This window comes from Aulonocara stuartgranti (assembly GCF_965226115.1).
Source record: "Aulonocara stuartgranti genome assembly, chromosome: 14".
NCBI lineage: Eukaryota > Metazoa > Chordata > Actinopteri > Cichliformes > Cichlidae > Aulonocara > Aulonocara stuartgranti.
The window spans coordinates 13,824,104-13,847,671 of NC_138950.1; the positions used below are offsets into that span (position 1 = coordinate 13,824,104).

Genomic DNA, 23,568 nt, shown 5'->3' on the forward strand with positions numbered 1-23,568 from the left:
ACTGTGTATGCATATTTCTTATTAAATGTAGTCTATTATAATTTTACCCAGACCATTCGATTGATACAAATCAAAAATAATACCTGGACAAAATATTTATTTTTCCACATAATCTTTTTTTTTTTTTTTTTTTTTTGTGAAACTCAGTTTGTAGTAGTCAAGGATTTATTTAAAGGCTCTTAAAACTAAAAATGTAAAAACTACAATTAAAAATACTGCCAGAGCCAGTGAACAGTCAGAGAGTTTCAGAGTTGTGGACAGTGGGCAGAGAGGGGAGATCTGAGAAGCGAGAGCGGGGCTGACGTGCAGTGATTGCATGCATTGGTTTGCTTGGCCGGGAATTGAACACTTGATGCTCACGGCATTTGGGCTCAGGTGATATGACCACAGGTCAATCACACAGTTCTCTTTATTTAAACAAAACAATAAAATCATCCCTGGAGTAACATTGAAATGATCTATGTTACCACACGGTATGCCATCAACACAACTTCCCTTTCCACTTGTGATGCCAGGACATCCCAGATATCCCCACTCAGGACTCAGGCCACTAATGATAAATAATTTCGAATTTCTATAGCATTTTTCTACTCAGAGCACTCAAAGTACTTTTTTTCTTTTTTACCACAGGCCACATTCATGCTGCACTTTATCCTATGCCTTCAAGCACTTTCCAACTATCATGCACACTCCGTGGGCAACTTGGAGGCTAGAACACTTTGACATGCAGACCGGGTAGACTGGTGGATGTTGTTAGCATGAAAAGAGGGTATTGAAATGATTGATTTACCCATCGAAAAGCTTGTGACTAATATGCTTCCAAGAATTTGTATCCAAAATAATTTTTCAAAGTGTTTCTGAGACTCCAGGACAAGTAATGTCCTGTTTAGAACATTTCTGTTTCAGGGAACTGCACGAGCATGAATTTTATAAGCAACTTTCAGCAATCTTAAGCATGTGACTGTTTCAAGGCCCTTCAGACACCACTGAAGGTGCTTTAATTCCACATCTGTTTGTTGGTCATTACTCAGAGAAAGGAATGAGGACAGCAGGGTACAGAAAAGTTTATTTCTGCTCATCTAAAAAGCAATGAAACTATTTGCTTTGAGATATTTGGCCCTTTTTTTCCTCTACAGGAAAGACACAGATGGAAAAGAAATAATATGAATGAAAAATAGAAAATTGTTGTCACTTTGTTCATAAACTACAGCAAACCAGACTTACATTGATTGTCTGACAAACGAGTCACAAATTGGATTAAGTTTTAAGCAATTTCTTCTCTGTGCCTTGTTCATAGGTATTTTACAGTCTGCCAATAATCCAATATACCAACTTTCCTATTAACCAATTCCATGAATGCATCAAAACCGAGCATTCTGAAAAATAAAACATATTGTAAAGCTTATTGAGTTCCTTTATTTATATCCACATAAACATTAGGACAAAGTGAGCTGCATATTTGCACAGAGTGAAATGTTCCTCGATAACGGTGAAAATGGGCAGATCTGCTGCCAATACCCACTAAACACCAAATCCAATAATCAAAATATTTCCCAAAAAATGCTGTAGTTACAGCTGTCGTGAAAAATTATACATATTTTAAGTTGTTTTTCCATATTTGTGACCCATTTGTATAAATTCATGCTTTCCACAGGCTTGGACTGAGCTCAGCAGCATCACAGAAGACTCAAGCAACACTCTCTTACACCTCTTTAAATTTGAGTAGATCATTTTAAAAGGTCAAGGAACTTCAGAAGAAGAAGTTTTTTTGTGTTATGCTACAAGTGTGACATAATAATGTTTTGTTAGATGGACTGCAGTAAAATCCAAGGTGAGCGGGTTATCTCGAGGCAGAGAAACACGGCATAAAAGCACATGCTAGAGTCCACTTTTTCCTTCTGCAATGCTGAAAGCACTGTGCCGTAGCTGTACCACTGAATGCCTTTACTCTAAGTGATGTCTTGTGCATCACAATTACCCACACACAGCCCTGCATCAGACCGTGAGTTGACTTTTATGTTGATGTGAATGTGGGCCGCAGCAGGAGCCGATGACAGCTTAATTCCTGAGCTGGGCCCCCCCCTGCTGAGGCTCGCCGTTTGTGTGATCTGACAGACAGAGATCAGACTGTGGAGAGATGAGTGGAAACCCTCTGAGTACGCTCAGGTTTCTTGGCATGGTGAAAAGATTTGTCCAGTCCATTCAGATCTGATGGAGTTTCCCATATTCTGCACCGCAGCTGGTTTTTGTCGAGGTATCTTTGTCATCTGTGCACACACAAGAGATACATGTGAGGCTGACGCTGTGTTTAGTTTAGGTACTCTGTGCCACTAGAGCTGCATGCCACAGAGTTGAACTTTTCTCTCATCGCTAACCAGGTGAAGAGGGGTTCCAGCCAATTACTTTGGAAAAGGCAGGAGACAGGTAAACAGGTGTGGAAAAATAATAGATGTGGGGGTGGACGGAGGGGGGGTTGTGGGGTTGGGGGGGTGGGATGAAATGAGCCGCAAAGAGGGGTGACCTCAGTTTAAAAGGGGTTGGGTAATGGAGGCATTAGACCAACATGAGCAACTGAGGTAAAAGGGTGCAGGGGGAGCAGAACAAGAAGGATTAGGGGACGTGGGGAAAGAAGGCTGAACTACTTTGATAGAGGTCAAACCGTGGAGCAGTCAGGAAACAACAGGCATTGTTTTTGAACATCTAATTTTGAGATAAGTGCTGTTTCTTAACACGTACCTGAGGAATGTGGCTAATGCAGTGGTGACCTTCTGAAGATGACAGCGGACAAACCTCTCTTAGGCGCGGAAATGACACGAATGGGTTTTATCTTCCTGCTCCTGAGTAACGCCGCGTCAGTCTCCACACAGTTTAATGGATACAACTGCGATGCCAACTACCACAGCAGGTTTCCAGGTGAGAATCCTCCCCAGCAGGTTCTCTCTTTGCCGTCCACACACGTCTGCCAACAGGTGTGGAACACGATAGATCTATGAGCAGCAAAAGTAGCAGCCACATTAAAATGAGCACAAATAGTTCTGGTAGGGTGAAGCTTTTTTTACTGATGGCGTTTCTAATAACGTTTATTTCCTTATTGAGAGTTAATATTGAGGACGATAAAGTTATATCTTTATATTTAGATAGATCATCAAAATACCTTTCTGCCTATCTAAGCTGGAAGCTTCATTTATAGTTAAAAAAACATGTGAACCACATAAATAATTTAATACATCGAATATTTTAATTACAATGTTTATGGCCCTATTATGACAAACATTTCCTGGATACAGACATTTTGAGGCAATCTCCTGCTATGATCTACAAAATTACACTAGATTGATTTACCTGACTGATTTTGCCTCCACAGAGCTCGGTTAGTAATTTCATACTTTAAAATTCCTGTACAAAAGTGAATAAAAGTCTTAATTAGAAAAATGTGTAACTTCTGCCTTGCATGAACCGGCATGTCTTGATTTTTATCTTGATTTCAAATATTACATTGCCAACTTTTCTCTCTGAACCTTCGTCTCCCGCCTTCCTCCAGGTGAAAGGGACATCAGCGTGTACTGCGGGGTTCAGACCATCACTTTGAAGATCAACTTCTGTCCTGTTCTCTTCTCCGGCTACACCGACGCAGATTTGGCCCTCAACGGCCATCACAGCGAAGCCCAGTGTCGCGGCTTCATCAACAACAACACTTTCCCCACAGCACTTCTGTTCAGCATCAGCCTCAGCACTTTGGAGGCCTGCGGCAACAGTCTGGTGGTAAAGAATACTCGAGCACTGCGCATGGCTTTATTCTAATCAATAATCAGCTTCATCATGTTGTGTATTGACGTTGGAGCAAAGTGACTGGCTGATGTTTCTCTCTGCAGGTCAGCACAGCCTACGGGCCCACTGCCTATGGGAACATGTCTCTTGTACAAATTGGGAATATATCAGGCTACATCGACACCCCTGACCCACCAACTATAATCAGCTATCTGCCTGGTTTGTTGTATAAATTCAGTTGCAGCTACCCGCTGGAGTACCTGGTCAATAACTCACAGCTGGCATCGTGAGTTTCTGCCAAAGCATCCATCAGTGTCCAAAAGAGAGCTGCACCTTGCAGGAGTTGCTTTGCAGAGTTAATCCTGAAAGGCTGGCTTTAAGATATATTCATTTAATTAGATTCACTTATAGCTTTCAAAAACGGTGCTAACAATTAAATTCCCAGTTTAAAAGCTTCAGTGACTTTGTGCCTCACAGTATTTTTTCAAACCATTAATTTTATTATTCACATCTATTATTCACATATATTATTCTCTGACCTTCGTAAATCAGACAAGTATATAAATAAAAGCGCAGCTGATTTATAACTGTACTAAATCGAAACCTCTGCTCCCGAAATGTTATTTATTAAGCCAAGGCTCACAAAGGCTCCGTCTTTCCACAGATCCTCTGCAGCTGTGTCTGTCAAAGACAGCAACGGTACTTTTGTGAGCACGCTCAGTATGATCCTGTACAATGTGAGTACAAAGCAGCGCTGGAATAAAAATATATTTCCATTTCTAGCTTAAGAGGTGCAGAGGAATTCATATGAAACAAAATAGACATTAGAACTGGCACATGACTGGATGAGCATGTTTGGTTTGTTTTAGTGCCTCAGTTTGATGTTCATATAACATCTTTTAATGTCTTTTAATAATCAGTGCTGAGTATTTTCACTGTTTCCAACTAACTCCATGAAAACAACAAAAGTTGGTTTTCTGTAATAGCCCATGTATTTTTCCACCAACAACAATATTCCACAAAAGGTTTGCGATGTAATCCTGTTTAAAATCACACTGCTTAGAATACTCTGTACTTACTTTAAACAACATAATCACCGTGTTGCATATAATTGTGCTCCTTCTTTAACAATTAATGTCACATATGCTTGTTTGGCTACAGACCTGTGCAAAAATTGCTCTGGACAGCAGAAAAATAGCAAAACTATAGAATAACACCAGCTATGTAAAGACTGATTCAATGTCTTCATTTGCTTTATGCCACATTTTGAGAGAACAATCAACTTTTCTTTTTCTTTTTCTTTTTTCTCCAGGATTCAGCATACAATCAGCCTCTCTCTATCCCCATGGCTGGACTGGCTCTGAAAACCAGAGTATTTGCTGCTGTGAAAGCCACAAACTTAGACAAACGGTACCGCACAAAACCCAGCTATTCACTATTGAATTTCCATAATTTTCACGTCATAGATGTGCAAGACTCTTTACCATAACAAACCTATTACTGCAGCAGAAATGATATTTTAAATATAGTTCTCCACAGCATCTTTCCCGCTATCATTTTTACAGATTTACTCCTCTTTTCTTTGCTTTGCCTACATTCATTATGCTATTATGTTATTATTCTTCATGAAGGCGCCAGGCTGCAGTTTTCTCATGTGCAGTTGGATCTCTATCCTCCATCCCATCTCACAGTTTTGTCTCTTTGCAGGTGGAACATTTTGATGGACTACTGTTACACAACCCCCTCAGGGAATCCTAATGATGAACTCCGCTATGACCTTTTCTTTGGGTAAATCTCGTGTTTTTTTTCTGCTTCAAGATAATGACTCGATACCACAAAAGGGAGTCATTACCTATTCAGGTTCTCCACATGGCTTATCCTCATTGAATGCCACGTTTTCTCTTCCTAAAGAGTTCTTAAGGGTACTCATAGACATTAAATCTAGCATTTCTGCTGGGTCTGCTTCCATACAGTTGCTATAAAGATCCCCAGACGACAGTTTTGGAGAACGGGAAGAGCCAGATGGGCCGTTTTTCCTTTGAGGTTTTCCGTTTTGTTAAACATAGGCACCAGAAGATGTCGACTGTGTTTTTGCACTGCGTCACCAAGCTTTGCCGGGCCGATGACTGCATCATGTTAATGCCTGTAAGAGTGAAAATCTCCGTTTGTGACTCACCACCTGTTTCCTCACCTCACTGAGGACTGAAATCTGACGATGTGATTGGCAGATCTGTGGGCGGCGGCGCAAAAGGGAAGAGGAGACCCCTGATTCCATGGCAGCAGCATCAGGGAACGCCATCCTCTCTGCCGGTCCAATCATCACCAGGAGTGGTATGAACTATAAACCCACTTTTACTGGAATAGTTTTGAGAGACATGCTGCTTTGCTTTCATGCTGAGAGTGCAGCAATCCAGTCAAAATAAGAAGCAACAGCCTGAAATGTCAAACTGCTAATTTAAAGCTGATTTCAATTAGGACTGCTGAAGTAAAAATGAATCCAATAAGCGCTTTAAAAATTGCTTTACAGATGAAACTCCCGTCAACAACTCCCAGCTCGGTAAGTGCCATTACGCAATGTTGTGAAACATAAAAGTGTTGTAAACTATCATGACAGCAGATTCCCTTTGAAATGACTGTTTACAGCAAACCCTCTTCTGTTCCTGCAAGGGAAAGACTCGGGCTCAGCTCGTGGTAAAAACCTCATCCGAGAGCTTGTTTTCAGTTTCTTTCCCTTTCCATCTTCCAGCCTCTGGAGATCTCTCCCATTCAATGAACCCAGTGACCAGTGCTCTGATCTCAGGTGTGGTCATCCTGAGTGTGGTCAGTGTGTGCTTCTTCCTGCTGTTGCTCCGCTTCCTGCTGAAGCCCCGCCCCCCCGCGACAACAGCAGCCTCAGGTGTTTGGAATCCAAGCTTTAAATAAACATCTGCATGTTGTGCAACATGTGTATCATTTAAGGTGTTGTATATTTATTGCGTTCAATACCTCAGAATGTTTCATCTTTTGTGGGTTTGCATAATAATCGTGTTTAGAAAATGTTGCATTTAATGACTCCATATTTTTTCTCTTTCTTTCCATTTTTGTAACCAGTATATGTATCAAATCACAGATTAGAGACGCCATTGTTTTTTTGGTCTTTGTTTTCCTGTGAAATGTTATAGTATTCAAACCCTGTACAATATCAAAAGGAAATAGTGAGTGAATTCAAGCAGGTGGATTTCTTGATCTGTTTTTGAATTCAGCTTCCAGTTTCTGTTTGCATTCAAGTTTTAAATATACGTTTGTGGTGGATATAAATTCTGATTTTAAAATAAAAACAGTAAAACTAAAAAAAAAAAGACAAGTAAAATAATCATTTTAAGATTAAAAAAAAAGTGTCTACTTTATTTGGCCTGAGTGTTTGAGGTTTCGGTGCACTCTAACCTGTTCCTAGGATTATGCTCTTCTGGACAGAGACCGGTGATGTTGCCCCTGGGATCTGCTGGAGACACTGTTCAAGTTTCTGGGTTACAGCTCCTAATACTCCTACTGGGACCACTCAGTCCCTGACACTTCTTTATTTTCTCATGCTCCCTCTAACTGCTGTTGCTATCTGCTGGAAATTCCACATGTATCAAAACTGTGGTTTATATATGTGTATGCATGTGTGTGTGTGTTCTGTGTGCGTTTGTGTCTGTGTTATGCATCTCCAATGATTAGCTGTTGATGTCTGATGTTGCCTGCAACTGAATATATGTAGCTTTGCTTTGTTTGAAAGTAAATAGATCACTTAAAGAGCACTTCTGAAGCTAAGAATTCACTCTGAAGTTTAAGAGACTTGTTTTTTCAAACGCACACTAACAGAAATTTTAAACCACAACCAGATAGATACAGATTACCTTTCGACAGGCTAGCTGCATTTTTTTTCAGTCTTAGCTCTTCTTGACTGTCATTTCACAAAATTGTCACCAAAGATATACAAAAGTGGTATTTACCTCCTCATCTCTCTACTTCTGTTGAACTACTTCTGTGATAAGCAACCCATCTATGATCAGCTGATAATAATGCAGGTTCACTCACTCACCTCTCTCAAAGCTCTGAGGATTTAAATTTATTTTAGTTTAAAACATTTCCTAAAACATTGATGAAGCCCGTGAAAATGAAACAACCTATTACATCTGAGGGATTAAGCATGTACGTCTGTGTATATGGACATTCTGACACTTTTCATGAGCAGTAAATTTATTACTAATTAGATAACTAGTTGACTATAGCCAATGCTGACCTTGGTCTGAACATCTGTGTATCTATGGGTTTGAACAATACAAACATAGAAAAAAAAAAGTATAAAAAATGTGTGTGTGTCTGTGTCGGGATTGTGTGTGTGTGTGGCAAAAAATGTGGCCTTGGATACAGTCAGAGCAGCCACAAATGTGGTAATGAGTATTCACCTGTGTTTATAATAGAATTCAGTGGACATACTGATGGGCTTATTATGGTCTATCACTGATTTATCAGCACCAGTGTGCAGACATTGTATTATTTTTAAATAACGCAGGAAAATGCACTATGGGTATTTCAGAGAAAGTAAAATAATATGAATTTAAGACAGAATATAGCTGATCTATTTATATTAGATTTCTTTGAATTGGCCCCCCAAAAAACAGAATAATCAGGGTCTACCTTATTTGTCCATCACAAACGTGTCAGATACAGCGATCAAGGTCAAGCTCATAAATGGGTGTGGTCCTACCCTTGAGTACTTCCCAATAAATGAGCTAAAACTGGTGTAATCCAATCACACAATGATCTCTAGTTCACTGTTTCCTCCTTAATATCTTATGTTTTATAAATGTTGCTTATATGTGTGAAGTAAAGATAATATTTTTGATATACTGCAGGTCTCAACAGAATCTTTTCCACTATCACTTTTACATATTTACTTCTTTTTTCTTTGTTTTGCCTACATTCATTATGCCATTATGTTATTATTCTACATGAAGGCGCCAGTCTGCAGCGTTCTCATGTGCAGTTGGATCTCTATCCTTCATCCCATCTCACAGTTTTGTCTCTTTGCAGGTGCAGCATCTTGATGGATTACTGTTACACAGACCCCTCAGGGAATCCTAATGATGAACTCCGTTATGACCTTTTCTTTGGATAAATCCTGCCTTTTTCCCCCCTTCAAGATAATGACTCGATAAACCACAAAAGGGAGTCATTATCTATTCAACTTCTCCACATGGCTTACCCTCATGAATGCTTCTTCTTTCTTCTTCATAAGGCATAAACCCATCAGCGTCTTTGCGACCACCTGCCTAATATTGTGTGGGTCCACCTCGCGCCTCCAGAACAGCTGTGATCCATCAGGGTATGGACACAGGACCGTTGGGGGTGTCCTGTGGTCATGGAACTTGGGTCCTCCATAGAGACTTGTATCCCATAAGTCTCTATGGATTAGGTCTGGGGAGTTTGAAGACTAGGCTGGTGCTCTGAGTTCCTGTTTTTACGGTATAGCATCCTGATAAGGTAGGCTGCTGCTCTGGAGTGGTATCATTGCCTCACTCATAAGTGAGTGTTTTGGTGGGTAGTACATGGCAAAGTAATATTAATGTTTCAGAGCATAGTGTTGTAATGAGAGGGTCAGATTTGTGTGTTGTAGTAGTAGTAATCATCACTGTGGACACAAGTGCTTGTCCAATAGAAATATAAAGCTACTGTCAGTAGCCATTTAACTGAAGCTACAGACTGTGCTTTCGTTCAGCTGTTCATCCACCAGCACTTCCAGTTCTCTGATAGATCTAAACTTGTGTAAAAACTAAAACCAGGGGTTGACATATTTTAATTACCTGAAGTACATTTTAAAAACTTTTAAAAAACAGATAATCTCAGTTCTCCAGGCTTCTCGAAGGACATCCTGAGGTCTTCTTTGAACTCACTGTTGATCCTCTCTCCTGAGCTCATCTGTACATATTGATGATGATTTGAACTAAAATTTTCTAAATTGCACTCATCACTCCATAAGACCTGCTGTCACTGATTTTCAGTCCAGTTCTTCTGTAATTTTCTGTACTTTTCTCCCTTCTTGCCAGCCACTCTTCACACTGAGACCATTTCTTCAACAAACAGTAGATGGATCAATTTAGAAGCCAGATGCATCTTTCAGGTCCTGTGTCAGGTATTTGCTGGATTTTTTCCTATTTTTTAAGAACATGACTTTCAGATGTTGCTCATCTGCTGTAGTTAGTTTGTCAGGCCTGCCACTTCTTATTTTGTCCTCCAGTTTTCTCAGTTTTTTAAAGATACGCTGCACACCATGCAGAGATGTGCCAACGGGTCTTTGGGAATCAAGTTGTTAGAGCAAAAACACTATTTTATGTCTGTCAAACTGTGTTATCTTTGGTATTTTTTGGAGCTTCGGCTAAAGGAATGGGAACAAATTATGTGTTTTTGTAACCACCTGCTAGTAACAAAGTGCCTTAAGACACAGTTTAAAATGAGTTGTTTACTAAGTTGTCTGTTATGTGTAGACACAACAGGTTCATCCCTTAGTTTGGTGCCTTTTTTATACTTGAATTAATAATAGGTTCATGAGGATATTCCATAATACTGGATGAAGAGAACAACAATTATTAATCAGAAATACTCAAATTCGCTAATCTAGTGAATTTTGACGTTTATTGATTTATACATAATTAGTTCAACCTACTTCCTGAAAATATTATGTTTTTTTCCTTCACATTTTTGCTCAAAGTTACATTTAAAATATCCTTGTATCTGTGCAAAACTCAAAAGATGTTGCATGTGTGTATGTGGAGTGAAGTAGTGGAACAGAATGAGCACAGAACATGTCCCAGCATGACTCCGTTTAAAATGCAGTGCAAAGTTTTTGCAGGAGGAAGCAGGGCTTTCAGTGTATGTGTGTGTATATCTGTAAATATGTGCATCTCTTGATGTGTACTGAGGGTATAAAACCAAATACATGTAACAAATTTTAAGGTATGATTTAATAAAGCATACAGCACAAACAGGAAGAACAGGATTATATATTAATAGTGGGTTTAACCAATCATCCACTTTCTCTCCTTTTTGCACAGGTTGTTTATTAAGATTATTATGATAACATTTTTTGTATCTTTTGTTTAATTTTTTCTTGAGCAACATTAGATGTGAGCACTGTGGTCAGGCCAGCATCGAATCCATCCAAGTTACATGGTTTATTAAAATAATCAAATTACAGCATTTATGTTAGACTACTTTTAATTAACTGCTTTATCCCACTTATAATGAAAATTTAAAAAATTCTTGTTCATGACTTATGTAGTATGTTAACACTGGAAGTAAAAATAACTTGAACTCCAATTTTGAAAACAAAGCTTTCTTTTTCTTTTTCTTTTCTTTTTTTAAATTTTATTTTATAAAGCTCTGACTTGTATTATGAGTCTGTAGTCTGGGAGAGAGTCCTGTAACTCTCTGTCTGCAAAATACAGCATATAATGACCAATGTTGGGCCATTAATTATATAGTTACTTCTTCAAAAAAGTAACAGAGTTTTGCAAGCAGGTTTTTTGCAGCTGTTGACCTAAAAAATGCAGCCAAGGGTTTTTTTTAAATAAACATTTTAAACTATTTACAGAACAATCAGCTGTTCTGCATCAAATTTGATGCCACACAAATTAATTCTGCCACTCCAAAAAATAATGTCTGTCCACTATGAGATAAAGGAGAACAACAGCCTGATACCTGCAGGCCTGACAACAGGAGATGTATCACTCCTGTAACACCTGTAACATTCATTTTTGGTGTTGTTTTTGCTCACAGGCGTTGAGTGTTTTTGAGCGTTTTCCTCATAAAACGCAGTTTTTACCGTTTCTTCCCGCAGTAAATATAAACAATGATAATATTCAGGAAGATAACCAAACATTGCATCTAATTTTATCATAACTTTGGTTTTACGTGGCCTATCAACACAATTTAAAAACTGGTATAAAGTCCACACTTTTTCCGGCAGTTGTTCCATCTGTCCTACCCTTCACGACTTCATGACTAAAAACAGGAATGTTCTTATTGTCTTCTTCGCTATTAGCATCTATCTGGGAATTTTCCTCATGTTGTGACCTTGCAGGTTTCCAGTCTCATGGAAATGAGCAAAATACAAGGTACTGCCAGGGCTCATTTGACGACCGCCAGAATTAATCTCTCAGATTTTTTGCAGTATTGATTTTCCTTTTCGGTGACCTATGTGAATGTCTGCTGGCAGCAGCGGAATCTCACGTGTCGTGCTCTGAGGCTGTGTTTGTGATCTGCACGGCTCAGCTGCATTCACCGCTCTTTATCACCCTAATCCCTCATTTCAACAGCCATTTTGTGATGTATTCAGCAACTACAATGTCTGCAGATAACTGTATGAGATGAGTAAATGCTATCATCCCCCTCTCAGTTTACCATCAGTGATAATTGATTAAGCCCACCTCCTAAAATGGAAATGAGGCTGAGATACGGCTTTGAATTTTGAAGCCAAGTTCAGGTGAGTCATGAGCGAATAAAATGTATTTAGAAAAGATCTGGGGAATATAAATAAGGGAGTGCACTGGCGAGAGGATGGCGAAGAAAGCAAAGAAAGACTCTTTTTGCATGTTTAAGCAATAATATGTCCTTCCTGTCTGTGCAACGTGGTTTCCACACTAAATATACAGCATTGAACCAGAGACTGACAAAAGACACCCATCGATCATCTCGACTATGATCACAGGGTTCTCTTCCCAGGTGGCTCGCCTTACAAGATCTGATTTCTAAATGTCCTTTATTTATTTATTATTTATATTTTCCATTTAAGTTTTAAAAATGATTTTAAAGATGAAACACCCACAAAGCTGATAAATGTCTCTTACTTCTGTCTTATGACTGTCAACCTAACTGATGTGGGTGCTAATAATGACAACTCACGAGAATTTAAAGCGACTACAAAAGATCCTCTGTGACATTCTCCTCTAATTAAAGCTAATTCAGATAACACAGAAGAATACAGGTTCTCTTTTTTCTATTGTGTTTGAGATCCCAGCAGATCAGAAACCAAACATCTTTATTTTAGTTCCATACGAGGGAGCACAGGGCCTGTGCAAAGGAATACAGCCTTATGGACATTATTTAAACATGTAACTTTAAAGGCCAGTGCGCTGGGTTTCATCATTAGCCTCTAGGAAACGACCACAGAACCGGAGAAAGTGAACTGTTTGCACAAAATAATGCAATCCCTGGCTTTGACCTCGTTTCCGTTGAATCCCGAAGCAATGTTGGGACCACAAAACAGTCGACTACCAGCTATACACAGCTTTATACATTGTTATCATAAATAAGCAAGGAGATAGCAGGTGTAAGATCCAGGCAACGATGTCTATTTGATTGACAGCTGTGGATTAAGCATCTATTTTTAAGTGTGAATCACCTTTGTGCACTTACAGAGGTTTTCCAGATTGTGCTGGATATTCAGTGCATGAATTTGCTCTTTTCATATCATCTCTGTTTGCTGAAGCTTTTTCACAAAACTTCATAGAAGGCAGAGTGGTGAGATGGCTTTATTAATCCCCCTCGTCCCGATATCCCCGTGCACTTGTGGCAAAGGTGGCCTTAGCCAATCTGCAAGTAGATAAAATATAGTAGTAGATAAATAGTAGATAAAATATACATATACCTCCAGTAATGTCTTCTTGTCACAATTGGTAGAGTTCATTTAAATAGCAATTTTTCAATAGGACTGGGGTTGTAACTTTGGGAAGGCCATCCCTGAAGCTTTATGTTAGCGTGCTTTAGCCATTCCAAAACCAGTTTTGATGTGTGTTTGGGATCATCGTCCTGCTGGACAGCCAAGTTTCTACCATCTAGCTGTTAATTTGAGGAGAAGTTGAAGAGCTTTGAGGTAGTTCTCCTTCTTCAATATTCCATCCACAAACAGTCCCAGAGCATGATGCTGCTACCACCATGTTTGAAACAACTGATGCGGTGTTTCAAACAAGCCAGTTGTTATTGTGATCAAATAGCGCCACCTTTGTTGCATCTGACCATAAAATCTTTCTCCAGAAGGCATTTGGCTTGTCCATGTTGGCAGTTGCAAATTTCAGTAGTATCTATTTTGGAGCTATTTTTAGTGCTTGCAGAGGCTGCTGAACTTCACCTGGTTGTTTTGCCTCCTGAAGTGAATACGGCTTCTCATGAAAACCCATGTTACAAGTTCCCAACATTCCTTAAAACAGGCTCACCTCCTCCACTGATTTACCTATTTCACCAAGGAGCTTGATGCCATCACCAGCCTTCATCACCTGCCTGCCCACTCTCTGCCACCATGTTGTTTTACAGGACTTCCACCCACAGACCAGAGACTCAGCTCGGCTCGAGCCCGGACCTCTCTAAATAAGGCATCTTCTTTCTTTCATTCTCTGACAATGTTCGCATTTTGACCTGGGCCTGAAATAACCTTGCTCCTCCTCTCTCACAGATACAGGCTTCATGCTGCCCACTGGTTCAAATTCAAATTTATTTGTCACGTACACAGTCATACACAGTACGATATGTAGTGAAATGCTTGATTCTGCTTGGAAATGCTTGGTTCACCAAGTTAATTCACTCAATGTACAATAAACAGTTAAAAGAAATTATCAAAAGCCTGGAATTACTTTGATATTCATGCCTGCGAGTGGATGTAAACCTCTGACCACAACTGTATTTACACCACAGTGAAAGTTTACTAATCGTGAACCACATCCAGGACCATATGCTGGACACCTCGGTGACACCTCCTGTTCTAACATTCAGAATCAGAATACTTTATTGATCCCTAGAGGAAATTATGTTGGTTACAGTGCTCCAGTACAAACAGTAACAAAAACAGACAATACAAGGAGTAAGAAATAGCACAATATATACAATACATACATATCACTTACTAATAAATATCTGAATAAGAAAGAAGAGCGTGTGCAAAAAGGGTGTAGCTATTGCAGTATACAGTGTGTTAGGTGGATGAGTTGTACAGGGAGATGGCCACAGGCAAGAATGATTTCCTGTGTCGTTCAGTGGTGCTTTTTGGTAATCTCAGTCTCTCACTGAACGTGCTCCTGTGGCCAGCCAGCACGTCACGGAGTGGGTGGGAGGAATTATCCAACATCGTCTTTATTTTGGACAACATTTGCCTCTCCATCACCACCCTAAGAGAGGCCAGCTCTATCCCCACAACATTGCTGGCCTTGTGGATCAGTTCATTGAGTCTGTTAGCATCAGCAACCCTCAACCTGCTGCCCCGGCTTCCCCATCACAGAAGGAAATGCATTTGGAAGTAACTTCTTGGTGAGTATTGCATCAATGATGTGTCCTAGATTCAAGTCTTAAGGGATGGTGATCATGGAGCTTTCAAACCTGAACAGAGGAGCGTCGGAGCAGATTTAAGGATCTAAAAGGGTATGTGAGTGTTTTGGACTGTGCAAGAGCACTCCAGGAAGAAAAATTTAACCTGACACACACACACACACACACACACACACACACACACACACACACACACACACACACACACACACACGCAACTCAAGTCCTGAGTCTCTGATGAAAATGAGCAAGTTAAGAGAGCTGTTCTACTTCCTTGATGTGATTTCATCACTGCAGCTTGCTGTGTGAGAGATGTTGGCTAACATTTATTTTTAACCATTTTTTGAAAAAATCATGTTTCTATTAAATAATATAACGGGGGTGGATCCCTCAACCCAAGCATCAGACCACCTTTACACTGAAGACCGCAAGTATTACTACTCCTCTGCTTACCTGCTGGAATATATAATCAATAACAACCAGGTAGATGTGTAAGTGTACAGTTATAAGAACTGGGCTAAAAAAATGGTCTTCCTTCCTTGTAGGTCCTCTGTTTCTGTGAAAGACGACAATGGGAGCTTCATCGGCAGCCGCAGCATGTCCTTGTGCCGGGTGCCAACCTACACCTCTCACACACTATACTGTTCTACCTGCGATAAACTGTAACTTTGGGAGATTAATGGCTTGCAGCAGTTCTTTTAATCTTCTCTTCCTTTTCGAGGGTATAAATTACACCACGCCACTTGTCATACCACCTCTGGGCATGGAACTAAAAACAATTGTGCACATGCAGGTGGCTGCATCCACCATGACATTGCTGTAAGAACCTTAGAGCAACTCTGTAGCCTCTCTTTGTCTGATTTAGACCTGTGTTTATAAAACCTAGAAGTTAATTTACTGAAGTACTGCACTTCAGCACAGCTGTGAAATGCTTTACTTGAGTTATTCAGTTTTATTCTACTTTATACAACTTCTACATTTCACAGGGGAACACTGCATTGTTTACTCTCGCCATTGCACTTAGCTAACTTTTGTATTTTCAGAGTAATATTTTACTACTAGGGCAGCTGTAATTCAATATAAAGTGCATAGAATAAAGCCCAGTATGAATGTGTGCATGAATATGGCTTGTGAGCGAAGAAAAGCTTTGAGTGGTAATAAGACCATAAAAGCATAACATTATTATTACACTATTATTATGTTAGACTGAAGTGGATGGTGCGATTCCTTATAAAAGCCATTGTGTGGCTGTAGGAGCCCATTATAAGTGAAACGTTTTCTCTCTAAGCTGCTTCACTTGGATTCATTTAAGTAACCGTTTGAGGGCCAGACATATTTTAGAGGTAAAATAAGAAGAATAAGAGGTAAAACAAATATATGCAGTGACCCGTTGGCGGGAGAGTACCCCTCATGATGGTAGCAAATAGTCAAAACTACTAAATTGTGCAAATTTAATTTTGATAGATCAATAAATGTACTGAAATTGTCAGTGCTGGGGTTGCCACTCAAAAAAAGGAAAAAAAAAAAAGCATTTTATATTACTCGTTACTTTTTTCAAAGTTTATGCTGTACATTAATTACATACCTTAGAAAGTAAATTATTACTCTAACTGTTACATTACTCTTACAGTACTGTGTTGGGGTCACCATTCACTCAGCTTGAACATCATTCAGGGTTCTTGGCTAGCTTTTTGTTAGCATGCTGTCTGTGGAGATGCTCAGTGAGAGCTGAAGGTGTGTTAGCCATGTTATGCAGGTGCGTCTGTGTGTTGCCATTGCACTTTTATCTTTTCGTGCAGTAAAAATAAAACTAATATCCACATCTCCACTCCCCAAAAGCTGGAGATCACTCAACATTTTCCTCCATTAGAGAAACAAAGTGAAATCAGTTGATTGTGGCGGAAGCACAGAGAAAGGAAATATATTTGTTTGATTTTTTCTCTTTCTGTTTTCTCTGCACCTTTAGTGGGATTTGGAATGCCAACATTTTTGTTACTTTGTCGGTAATAGAGTGTTTTTACATTTTTTGCATTTTATGCGTCTTAATACTTTATTCAGCTCCGGAAATGTTGCTGCCAAGATTTCATAACTAAAGTAAACTAATAATAACTAATAATGAACAACAGCTCACAAGGGATCGCAAAATTACAATTAGCGGAAATGATTCATGCCTTAAATGAAAAAAAACAAAGACTAAGTTTACATGACTTGAGAGGTACTTTCAGCTGCTCCCTTATTTCCCAGAGGTTCACTACTGCAGATGGATCCACATATTTGATTTGGCACACATTTTATACCGGATGCCCTTCCCGATACAAGCATCCCATTTATCTGGGCTGGGAACAAGCACTGGGAGTACACTATCTTCTAAGGATAGAAGGCTTGTGTTTCCTTCCAGTCTTAAACTGGGGATCCTTCATGTATAATAATAATAATAATAATAATAATGGATTGCATTTATATTTCGTTTTTCGGGGCTCTCAAAGTGCTTTAGAGTTCCACTATTCATTCACTCTCACATTCACACACTGGTGGAGGCAAGCTACAGTTGTAGCCACAGCTGCCCTGGGATAGACTGACAGAAGCAAGGCTGCCATATCGCACCATCGGCCCCGCTGGCCATCACCAGTAGGCGGCAGGTGAAGTGGCTTGCCCAAGGACACAAGTAACGGCCAAGACTGTCCGAGCCGGGGCTCGAACCGGCAACCTTCCGGTTACAAGCCGAACTGCCAACTCTTTGAGCCACGATCGCCCTGCTGTGGTTGTGTTGTGTTGCTCACTACACTCAAAACGTACTCTACTTATTATTCTCTTCCAGCAAACACATCAAGAGACCTGATTATAAATAGTCTTTGACAATAAACATGCAGAAAAATATATTAGCTATAATGGCAACAGGGCAAAATACAGCAGTAATTTGAATACAACTGCAAAACATCATTATTCTGAGTGGTTCAAATCCAGTTACGTGCTAGGATTGCCCAATGCAAGTTAGCCAATCATTTTTTCAGTTTTCATTTTAATGTATGTTAATTCACTCAAAACATACCTCAGCAGGAACCTCTGCTTCTATCCTGCAGCCATTCAAAATTTACTAAGACTTTAACTTAATCTCTTTTAATTGTGCAGTTATCTTTAAGCCTTATTTAGCTGTAATTTTTTTTTCAAGCAGAAACAAAAGGCAAGACTGAAGGATTATTTATATCTTTCATTTACAGTAAGCGTTCAATTTCAGTTTTAGTATAGCCTGTATATAAAACAGGGACGTAGCCACTGTGGAACTCATTGGTGTGTGAAACTGAGTGGATAATTTTTTTCCATCTTGGTGTTTTGATAGTGGACAAGAAATCATTGTTTGGTATGGACTTGTCAATCTGTCATGTAACCAGCGTGAGGCAGGCAGAGAGTGGACAGAATGTAAAACTAAAAACCAGCTTTAAAAAAAATACAACAAAAGGCAAAATATAAAACCTAAGCGGGACAGGAACGGACAGACAGACTGCACCATGAGAGAGAACAGAGGGGGACGCAGACAATATTTAGACAGGGGGGTGATTAAGGGAAGAGGAGACACATGGGAACACAGCTGAACTGAATCATAACTAACGAGACAGGGGAAGCAAAAATAAAACAGGAAATAACACACACACACACACTGAGACTCATACATGTGAACCTGACACTGGGACTGGGGATAAAAAGACATGGAGACACGAGAGACTTTCCTGGAATTCAGTCATGGCTCTAACATAAGAAAATATGCGTAAAAATGCTTTTTTATTCCCCATACTATCATGGTTAGTAATTGTCAGCAAGATCAGACATGAGAGTAACAGCTTCTGTTTCAGTAACAGCCGCTAACAGCAACAAAAACAGCATCGCTAACCAGCCGCTCAGGAATCAAAAGCTCAGTATATCACCTCAGTATCACTGTCACTAGACAGAAATGAGCTTTGTCGACTCATCAACCTCACACTGGACTCCTTTGACAAAGTTTTGCAGCTTTCCCAATAGTAAATTTACTCTGCTCAGGGAAGCAGTGAGCTAACAGCCTACTACAGATAACTGTGAAGTGTTTGAGTTTTTTTCAAGTGTTGACATTATTCAGACACTTTAACATATAATGAGTAAAAATAATGTATACTTTACAGTCAGTTTTGGCAGTGGCATAAAGTTTGTTTTACATGCACTTTTGATTCTTCAGTTTTTATTTGTTGTTTTTGCACATTTTTACGCCGCGGTGAATAATAATCATGAGGGTTTCATAGGTTTTGACCTCTTTTATTGGCAAATTAAAAAAACAAACAAACTTTGTTTCAGCCGTGGTGCCATTCCCAAAACTTTTAGCCACACTATAGAAGAAACTTGCTGGCTGTCCACGACCATTATATGGTGGCCCTGAAAGGTTAAACGCACTTCAACACCGGCAAGTACAAAAATGCACAAACAAACACCAGAAAAACTCATAAAACGACTCACAAAACACAAATGAAGAGAGAAAAGCTGCAGAGGTGGCAAGCTAACAGTTAATGGCTAATAGCAATCTGCTTCTTAAAGGTGTCTCAGTCCTTTGCGTGTCTTTGTTTCGTTGTGTTTTTTGTGTTTTTGTAGCATTTTTCTCTTTGCTGGTGTTTTCTTGGTGCTGGTGCATTTGACCTCTCAGGGCCACCGTACCATCATGGGCTACAAAGGGTTATGGCTTAGCCTACAAGGGGTCTTCATTCCTTCTGTTGCCTCTAACACTAACTATAATTTATTTATTTTATAGAATAAGACCTGAAACTACAGATTGAGACCGTGAACTCTTTAGCGGAGTCTTTATGAGTCTTGAAGTGAGTGTTTTTCTACACAGTCGCCTTATTTTTGCATCCAGAGGAGTCTCCCCCTGCTGGTTAGCAGATTTATTGGCCTCACTTGTTAAACTCAGAATATACATTTACATTTTTAATGCAATCTGTGGATGTTGGCAATGCATTCTGAAGAAGGTGAATAAGTTGTTTGAAAAAGAAAAGAGTCTCCAATCATTAGACTGTCTGAGGATCTCACCTGTAACCTGGAATCTCTGACCCAATTCTTTCTCTACAGGTATCTTTTTCTTCTTGTTTGGTACAACGCCTCCATCTCCATCCTGTGGAACTGGCTCCCTTTTCGTAACTTGAATTTCTTTCATTCCTCTAAGATTTGATAATGAGCTGTGTTTCTGAGTCCAGCAGCTACTTAAAAATTTACACATGCCTTCAGGTTTTTTCTTCCTTCTGTGTAATAAGCAAAGCACAGCTACCTAAATCCTAAGGGAGCTGTAGTCTTAATTTTATCTCCCTCCCATTCATTAATACAGTGCCTGTAGCTACCTGTGTTAGGTGTAATTGGGACACTTGCAAGCTTCACCTTTTATTGAAAGGTGCTCCATTGATGAGCTGACTACCATGCTGGAGAATGAAGATAGCCAGAAGGCTCGCTTCTGCTTCCCAGTGTTCCACTTCATTGAGCAACAGAATGAGACCATCTCCACCTGCTATCTGCACTGCATCACCCGACTCTGCGAGTGCACTTCCTGCAGCACCTTCAAGGTAGGAGGGTAGCGTATGAATTTCAAGCAGAAATCTCCAATTCAGGCCAGATCCCCAGCTCATATCTCCACATATGGCCTGATCCACAGCAATGCCAGAGGAAGAGGCGGAGCATGAGGAGCACAGGGAGCACAGTGGTCCAGGAGGGCATCGCCGAGCCGTCTGTGCTCACAGTGGCTATAAGAACCGTATGTTTGTCTTTCTTTTTCTGCAGATTTCAGACGGTGCATCTAAAAGCGCCACAGAGACATGAATAACATTCGGGTGGTAGAGCTCTGTATCATTAAAGGCTCAGTTTGAAGTTTTGAGAAATGCTGTTCACCTCCTTGCTCAAAGTTTAATGAGAAGACATACTACGCTCACCCATTTTTTATGTTGAACTGAGCTAACGATCTGCACATACACTGTGACTGTACAAGTTTAACACTGGTATCGATACTCTGATCCGCCTCCAGCACTGAGGTGGATGCCTGTTGACGGGCCTAAATGGAGAAAAAATAACAATGACTATAAAACAAAACACAGAAAATCATTCACAGAATTCATTATGAGCAAAGGAGAACAGATAAAAGGTTATAAAACCTATGATAAGGACGAATAGTCTGACTCCTACCTTCAATCAGTGTTTCGCTTTTGGCAAATGTGTAGTTTGAAACATGGCAAAAAAAGAATAGAAGCTCATTACACCTTTATGATATTTCTTCTGGTTTCCCTTTTCTCCTGTAATTTAATTTTTCTCTCCAATATTTTGATAATTATAATATTGTGTCTCTCATAATGAAATATTGATGTTTCCCATCTTTCTTGCAGCCATTCTCTCCAAAGAAGAGGCTAAGTGTGTTATGTATTAACTCGACACCAATGAGAGCAGCTATTCACAAAGTTTTTTACTAATTAGATTCCTCCAGAAATGAAAGGACTTTCTTATCTGCAGCGAGTCATGTCATCGTCTCTTGTCTGCTGAAATAAAAGCACCCCACAATGGCGTCCCTCTCATTTGTGCACAGCGCTGTCTGGTGGACGGTCTGATGGAAAGGGCGCATCTTTTGCCCTGGGAATGGTCGCTGCTCTACTCACTGTGGCACGGCTGGTAGCCATTTTGATGGTGGCATCTTTTTTTTTATTGAAAATTGAAGCGGCTGAGCTAGCAGCAGCACATAATATTGATGAACAGAGGTCAGTGCAGGGTAAACGACATGATGAGTTTGACAGGGTGACATTCACATACGAGTGGAGGTGTGTAATGTATATATGTAAGACTTAATCAAAGTGATTGATTGGAGCACTCGCTCAATCCTTCAGAGTATTTCGAGCTATGAAAGGTGAAGTCTGAGTAATTGTCAAAAGACAGAAAGAAGCTCAGCTGTCATCATTTTTGTGAAACATACTTGTTTGAGGAAGAGGGTGGAGTAATGAATGTAATATTTTTTGGTTCATCACTGAGTTTTAGCAGCATTGTTATCTGAATTCAACAAACCCTTCTTTTTTCCAGAGGCTTTAAGTTAAACTACTCAACTGGTCATTAACACAAATGTCGAATCAGCCAATCACATGGCAGCAACTTATGTAGACATCATCAAGATGACCTGCTGAAGTTCAAGGCTAGCAACAGAAGGAGGAAGAAAGGTGAGCGATTTTGAATGTGGCATGGTTGTTGGCACCAGATGGGTTGATCCAATATTTGAGGAGAATGACCCGACTGCTTCAAACTGATAGGAAGGTACAGTAACTCAAACAGCTCATTATAACCAGGATGTGCAAAAGAGCATCTCTGAATGTAGAAAAGATGGGCTGCAGCAGCAGAAGACCACACCTCGTGGCACTCCTGTCAGCTGAGAACAGGAACCTGAGGCTACAATTCACATGGGGACAGAAGACTGAAAACATGTTTCCAAGTCTAATTAGTTTTATTTCTGCTGTAACATTCAGATGGCAGGATCAGAATTTGGCCTAAAGATCATAAAAACTTGGATTCGTCCTGCCTTGCTTCAACGCCTGTGGCTGGTGGTGGTGTAATGATGTGGGGGATATTTTCTTGACACACTCTGGAATTCTTAGTACCAACTCAGCATCGTTTAAACGCCATCCCTTCATGACCGCAGTGTGTGCATCTTCTGCTGGCTGCTTTCTGCTCCCTGCACGATAATGTGTCATCTCACAGAGCTCAAATCATGTCAAACTGGTTTCTTGAACATGACACTGAGTTCACTGTACTCGAATGGCTAGTCCCAATCCGGTAGAGCAACTTTGGGACATGGTGAAACTGGAGATTTGCATCATGAATATGTTGCTGACACATCTGCACCAACTGTGTGATGCTATCATGTTAATATGGACCAAAATATCTGAGGAATGTTTCCAGTACTTCATTGAATCTATGAGATAAGGAATTAAGGCAGCTCTAAAAGCAAAAGTGGGTCCAACCCAGTACTAGCAAGGTATACAGCGAGTATATCTTCAGCACACAGACATTTCCTGGCAACAAAGTGAATAAACATATTTTTCCATAATGTGAGGGGGGTCCTCTACTATTTATCTGGCATAGCAAAAAAACAGAAAAGGCGGCTATAAGTTAGCATTGCTACATTCCTGTCTCGCATTTAATTTGCCTTACTGTCAACATGCAAATAATCTTTGATTTAAACACTCGGCTTCTTGTTTATTTGGCAAGCAGTTCATAGATAAAAGTCTACACAACTGGAACACGGACGACACGCAGTGAACTGCACATGATGTATTTCTAATAATCTTCTAATTCCAAACCTGCGTGTGATGGTTTTACACTCAGCATAGATTCGCTCACGCAAGCCAGCTCTGATGCACTGCTAAATAAGTACAACGTTACATTCCAGACTACAAGGGATAATTAAATGATAAAAGTATCGCACAAAAG

The 23,568-nt window shown here is 39.9% G+C and overlaps 2 protein-coding genes across 6 annotated transcripts; both read left to right on the top strand.

Moving 5' to 3' along the window:
• The first annotated feature begins 2,610 nt into the window (after positions 1-2,610).
• Positions 2,611-6,731, top strand: zpld1b (zona pellucida-like domain containing 1b). Its single transcript, XM_082503994.1, has 10 exons — positions 2,611-2,913; positions 3,542-3,762; positions 3,873-4,054; positions 4,433-4,505; positions 5,081-5,178; positions 5,476-5,556; positions 5,742-5,913; positions 5,997-6,099; positions 6,296-6,325; positions 6,515-6,731. Exons 1-10 carry the CDS (start codon positions 2,775-2,777, stop codon positions 6,688-6,690), a joined length of 1,275 nt encoding a protein of 424 aa, XP_082360120.1. The 5' UTR covers positions 2,611-2,774; the 3' UTR covers positions 6,691-6,731.
• A 7,814-nt stretch (positions 6,732-14,545) lies between these two features.
• Positions 14,546-22,187, top strand: LOC309688337 (zona pellucida-like domain-containing protein 1). 5 transcript variants are annotated; one of them, XM_082503997.1, is made up of 7 exons: positions 14,546-15,087; positions 15,651-15,924; positions 19,874-19,937; positions 20,191-20,255; positions 20,507-20,675; positions 20,765-20,863; positions 21,486-21,660. In XM_082503997.1, exons 3-7 carry the CDS (start codon positions 19,926-19,928, stop codon positions 21,567-21,569), a joined length of 429 nt encoding a protein of 142 aa, XP_082360123.1. In that variant the 5' UTR covers positions 14,546-15,087; positions 15,651-15,924; positions 19,874-19,925; the 3' UTR covers positions 21,570-21,660. The 5 variants fall into 5 exon arrangements, with proteins under 5 accessions (XP_082360123.1, XP_082360124.1, XP_082360126.1 ...); XM_082503998.1 differs by having other exon boundaries at positions 15,651-15,717; XM_082504000.1 differs by lacking the exon at positions 21,486-21,660 and adding an exon at positions 22,168-22,187 and having other exon boundaries at positions 15,651-19,937.
• The last annotated feature ends 1,381 nt before the right edge of the window (positions 22,188-23,568 follow it).

What these genes read in the sequence shown, in the direction of transcription:
- LOC309688337 (XM_082503996.1), top strand. An exon ending in CTTCCTGCAGCACCTTCAAG is followed by an intron (nt 20,676 to 20,764) that starts GTAGGAGGGTAG and finishes CCTGATCCACAG; the next exon opens with CAATGCCAGAGGAAGAGGCG. An exon ending in TCACAGTGGCTATAAGAACC is followed by an intron (nt 20,864 to 21,485) that starts GTATGTTTGTCT and finishes TCTTTCTTGCAG; the next exon opens with CCATTCTCTCCAAAGAAGAG.
- zpld1b (XM_082503994.1), top strand. Translation starts at nt 2,775, where the DNA reads ATGACAGCGGACAAACCTCTCTTAGGCGCGGAAATGACACGAATGGGT. An exon ending in CGCTATGACCTTTTCTTTGG is followed by an intron (nt 5,557 to 5,741) that starts GTAAATCTCGTG and finishes GCTTCCATACAG; the next exon opens with TTGCTATAAAGATCCCCAGA. An exon ending in TCCAATCATCACCAGGAGTG is followed by an intron (nt 6,100 to 6,295) that starts GTATGAACTATA and finishes ATTGCTTTACAG; the next exon opens with ATGAAACTCCCGTCAACAAC.